At 41.4% G+C, this 5597-nt stretch overlaps 1 protein-coding gene across 1 annotated transcript in view; it reads left to right on the top strand.

Moving 5' to 3' along the window:
- Positions 1-2743: 2743 nt before the first annotated feature.
- The window catches only part of LOC308172186 (paired box protein Pax-3-like), a gene marked incomplete at both ends in the record, with an annotated part of 10737 nt that continues 7883 nt past the window's right edge, over positions 2744-5597 (top strand). Inside the window, 3 exons of the mRNA XM_080547096.1 lie at positions 2744-2828; positions 3683-3918; positions 4752-4881. Coding sequence (XP_080403222.1) covers positions 2744-2828; positions 3683-3918; positions 4752-4881 — 451 coding nt within the window. The remainder of the gene's footprint in view (positions 2829-3682; positions 3919-4751; positions 4882-5597) is intronic.

A 5597-nucleotide genomic window follows, 5' to 3' on the forward strand; every position in this document is an offset into this window, starting at 1 on the left:
CCATCTCTAAGATGTCCTTTTGGCTAACAATCATTCCTCTTCATCTAGTGTTTTTAAGATCTCAGGTAAAAAAGGAAGCTTAAGGGTTGAATGAAAAAAGGCTGCTAAATATTGACCTAATTAGAGCCAAATAACTATCCAAATGTAATGTGGATTATAATAATGGCATTTCAAAATGATCAAAGGACCTTTATTCATTATTATGAATATTAGATAGGCTAGTACCGATAGTAATAATGATAACAATACATATTATTAATAATAACAATAACAACAGTAGTAAAACTAATATTATTATTAATAATAGTAAGTATTATTATAATAATTATTAATTAAATTATAATAATGATGACAGTCGCTGCAGATCAAAGAAATGCAAATTTAAAAATACTAAAACACTAAACACACATACACACATTGTCTCACCTGTTGCGTTGTTGGCATAATTCTAAAGGACATCAGTGCCTAAAAACGGCTACGGTCGTTCCCAGTGTAACCATTATCCTATAATATGCAAATGCTGTGATTGTCCTTCTCCATCAGAATCATTTATTATTGTTCAGCTATTTCAGCAATGTCAATTAAAATAATAATTAATAGCTGCCGCTCTCTTGTCGCGCTTCCAGCCTGCCCCGTGGCGTTGGTGGCTCCTCGCGCCACGGTACCGGGGGTTTAATCCGGTTAGCGAGCACCTGGGACCGAGACGCACGATAATAAGCGCTTATTAAGGGCTGCAGGCGCGCGCACCCACGACCGTCCTCTCTGCACATGGCAAAATATTGCATTCAACTATCCCGAGGTGGCCGTGCACCTTTTTAAGAAAAATGCATTGAGTTGTTTTAGGCCTGTGTTTCATCCGCCTTTCAAAGTAGGCCAAGGCCTGTTTTATTTATTTATTTATTTAATTTTTTACAATGCATGTCCACCAATGGGTCAGGCCCCATACATAATGACACAGACAATTAACCGTTTTACTGCCAATACTGTTTTGGCTGATTTCGCAAGTTCCAAGTTTTCCAAGTTCCAACTGTTGGTCAATATGTGGTTTTATCATTGGTGTATCTCTGTTTTGAGTCTTTTGGGGACTAAAAAAACGTCATTAAATTATAAATGATTACGTAGGCCTATTATTATTTACGCCAGTTGAATTTACAGCGCGAGGTGCTAAATCGTCGGTGCGTAATGCCAAACTTTGTCTTACTGAATTTGGAGGAGAAAAATGGTTTTTGTTTGAACTGAAAGGCTTTGCCCGGAATGATGTCCACGCCTTTGATTGATTGGAGTGTTGAATGGGAGAACCTTTTTGACTGACGGGACGTGTTCAATGAGCATCCACAAAGACTAGGGAACTGTGCGTCTCTGAAAGAGGAAAGAGAAGGAGTGTGTGTGTGTGTGTGTGTGTGTGTGTGTGTGTGTGTGTGTGTGTGTGTGTGTGTGTGTGTGTGTGTGTGTGTGTGTGTGTGTGTGTGTGTGTGTGTGTGTGTGTGTGTGTGTGTGTGTGTGTGTGTGTGTGTGTGTGTGTTTGTGTGTGTGTGTGTGTGTGTGTGTGTGTTTTGTGTGTGTGTGTGTGTGTGTGTGTGTGTGTGTGTGTGTCGACAGAGAGACAGAGAGAGAGAGAGGGGGGGGGGGCACTAGAGAGAGAGGGACGAATAGTTGACACTCATGAAGTTATAAATAATGTCTTCACACAATTGTACTTTTCGTGCCTTCAGACGCCGTTTACTGCTCTCCCGGCGTCGTACCCTGCTGCGTCCACCGCGCTGCTGGGCTCCTTTATTACAATTAGTGCACTACTGTCTAAATACGACAATAAATTCCAATGTTTGTGTGTAACATCACCCAATACGCGCACGCGTGCGTGTGTGTATGTTTCAGAGAGGGGGGGAGAGGGAGAGAGAGAGAGAGAGAGAGAGAGAAGAGAGAGAGAGAGTGAGAGAGAGAGAGAGAGAGAGAGAGAGAGAGAGAGAGAGAGAGAGAGAGAGAGTGAGAGAGAGAGAGAGATGCAAGTAATTGTTATGACATGGCCAACAGCCTGTGACTTTCAGAACTTACTGTCTATTGATGAAGCCAATAAAGCCATGCATCCTCATTCATCAAAAGGCCTCTGCATGCGTGGATCGTTTGTACAGTTGATATGACCGGAGGGCTGATCGTGGATCAGATAGTGTGATGGAGAAAAGCGCCTGGGGCCACCACCACAAGACTCTCTCTGATACATCGACTTGAACTCGTGAGGTCAGTGAGTGGAGAAGAAAGTTTCCGCTCACTGGCCAATGAAAAAGCCGCCTCAGCCCTGGAGACTTTCCTCTCTGGGCCAATCGGCGGCCTGGAAGCACCGAGGGAGAAAGGCTGAGCAACAACTGATAAAAAGTTCCACTTCCACCCCATCTTCTCAATGCACCTCCAGAGGGTCAACAACAGCCCCCAACAGCCCCATCTGAACGCGGCCTCTTGCAAAACATCCTCCATTATTTTCTACACTGCAACACAACATTGGATTGGATACCGACGAATGCATGCAGCATTTTCCTACGGATTTAATAACTGGTGTTTTATTGTTGCCATTTCTGACGGGTGCAACCTGCTCACCCAGGGACGTCGCATCACTCGCTTCGTCGAATTCAAAGTGCCTTTAAACTTTTGATCGGGGTCACTATATCCTATATTTCCTAAGTTAGTTGACTGTTTTTTTAGAGTTCGTTTGGTCCACCTTGGAAGTCCACCTTTGGTCCACCCAGGAGTCATGACGGCGCTGGCTGGGGGGATACCGAGAATGATGCGACCCACCCCACACCAGAACTACCCGCGGGGAGGCTATTCTCTGGAAGGTAAATGGGACTGACTAACGGGACACCAATGGAACCGAGTTTATGTTCCCTGGCCTGTCAGTTCGCCTTATCAAGACGCTGTGTCATTAGATTATGACTTGTTCCTTTTGATTTGAACAAGTAAATGTCTCTTTGGGTGAAAAAGTCAGATGGAGCAACGAGGTGTCAGTTGTCATTTAACATTTGACATTTCGGGCACTGGCAGTACACAGTTAATGCATTATCGAAAATAGTTTCACATTAGTAAGACTCACTTATAGGCCGTGGCATATATTAATGCATTCATATATTGTGTAGCATTCCCTGATGCAGTTAGATCAACGTTTTAAGCACCTAACGAAAAAAACAACCGGTGTTATTGATGAATATTATTGTTAGAAAACAGTTACTACATTGCGATTGTCAATGCAACAACAATCTAACATATATAAGCCCATGCATATCAATTATAACCATGGGCATTCGGATATCAATATTATTCGGATACAGGGCTGACGAAGGCCTAGTTTTTGCTGTTGTAATTCGTGAGCTTAGAATGATAAGGTTCTATCTCCGTTTAGAATGATAAGGTTCTATCTCCGTTTAGGGTAGTTCAGAGATATCGACTGTCAAAGTTTTTGCATTCCATTATGTTTTGTGAGATGGAACCTTTGTATTTTATGAATTACTAACTAAAAAATGTCAACATTTTAAAAATAACACCACACAGGCATTAATAAACACCTAATGCATCAGATTATGTAAAAAAACTCAATTTTGACAAAAATGGAGATAGAACCTTATAATTCTAACATCACGAATTGTTGTTGTATCATTGTTATTGACCTGGGCATGCGGTCCCCCCCCCCCCCCAGTCTCTACCCCGTTAGGCCAGGGTCGGGTGAACCAGCTCGGCGGGGTCTTCATCAACGGCCGACCCCTGCCCAACCACATCCGCCACAAGATCGTGGAGATGGCCCACCACGGCATCCGACCCTGCGTCATCTCCCGCCAGCTGAGGGTCTCCCACGGCTGCGTCTCCAAAATCCTCTGCCGGTACCAGGAGACCGGGTCCATCAGGCCCGGGGCGATCGGAGGCAGCAAACCCAAGGTGAGGAGGGCCCTAACAAGGCATTGCTTATTACTAAGGTCTCGGTTGAAAAAAAATAATGCATCATGTTTGTTCATCAAACAACAGGACTGTTATTGTTGTATTCGGTTGTGCATGTTTACTGGAAGTTGGAGAACCTTTACCGGTCCACTTCAACAGCCCCCCCCCTGTTAAGATTATGATAGAGCGAGCGTTTGTGGGAGATCGTGACGTTAGAATTATAAGGTTCTATCTCCATTTTTGTCAAAATTGAGTTTTTTACATAATCTGATCCATTAGGTTTATTAATGCCTGTGTGGTGTTATTTTTTAAATGTTGACATTTTTGAGTTAGTAATTAATCAAATACAAAGGTTCCATCTCACAAAACATAATGGAATGTAAACACTTTGACGCTCAATATCTCTGAACTGCCCTAAACGGAGATAGAACCTTATCATTCTAAGCTCACGAGATGACAACATTGAAAGTGCTGACTTAAGGTATATTTGATTGCACCGGCTAGTCCGTTTGATTTGTTTAATTGTAAAAGCCTACTTCATTCCCTATTTGAGACGATTCCTTTTTTGTTTTGGAGAGCTAATGTTTATACCCACGACATCGTTGGTCCGTTATCCTTTATGCACGACGTGTTTGTATTTTGAATTCACCAAATTGCAGTGGATCGGGTCAAAACTTGTCCTTCAAGAAAAATACAAAACACTACACAAGAATATACTGCTTTAAACTATTTGTTATACGCGGTGCCTAATTCATTTAGAATAATAAACTAATACACATTTAGCAACAACAATACTGCTCACAAAATAATCTTGCTTTCTCCCAATGTTAAAGCAGACGACGACTCCAGACGTGGATAAGAAGATCGAGGAATACAAGAGAGACAACCCAGGGATGTTCAGCTGGGAGATCAGGGATAAATTACTCAAAGACTGCATCTGCGACAGGAACACCGTTCCCTCAGGTATATAGCAATGTAAAATGCTTTATTGAAGATTCATAATCAAATGTCCAACAACGGAACAAAACATAACTAAACGATTTAGGCTATCTTGGCTTAAATCCTTCAAATGAATGCCTCCGCTGTGAATATGACTGTAAAAACAATACAGTAATGCATTGGCTCTTATTCTATGTTGGCATATTGTAAAGTAGCATATAGTGGTGAATCTGTTCCAACAGAGAGTTACAGTAGGCTAAAGGACACATCCTTTTTAAACCAAGTAACATCTTTTTAAAGTTTGTGATGCTATAGTGTGAGCTTAGAATGATGTTTTGTGAGATGGAACCTTTGTATTTTATGAATTACTAACTAAAAAATGTCAACATTTTAAAAATAACACCACACAGGCATTAATAAACACCTAATGGATCAGATTATGTAAAAAACTCAATTTTGACAAAAATGGAGATAGAACCTTATAATTCTAACGTCACGATAGGCCTAGTGACTTGCAATAGAGCAGGAGTGAGAGTGAAGTGAAAGATGAATCAAATGAGAAGTGAGAGCCACTCAACAGGTGCTAAAGGGCCTTAAATAGAAATGCGAATGTGATATTGATAACGAGTATAGGCCTGTTTGACATTTGGCTACAGTGACGCTGTTTACTCTGACTTTAGTGCCCTTAAAAAAACGAGGTATCATTTTTATTTTATTTTATTTTTTATTTGTTATTTGTT

This window comes from Nansenia antarctica (assembly GCF_963989245.1).
Source record: "Nansenia antarctica genome assembly, chromosome: 16".
NCBI lineage: Eukaryota > Metazoa > Chordata > Actinopteri > Argentiniformes > Microstomatidae > Nansenia > Nansenia antarctica.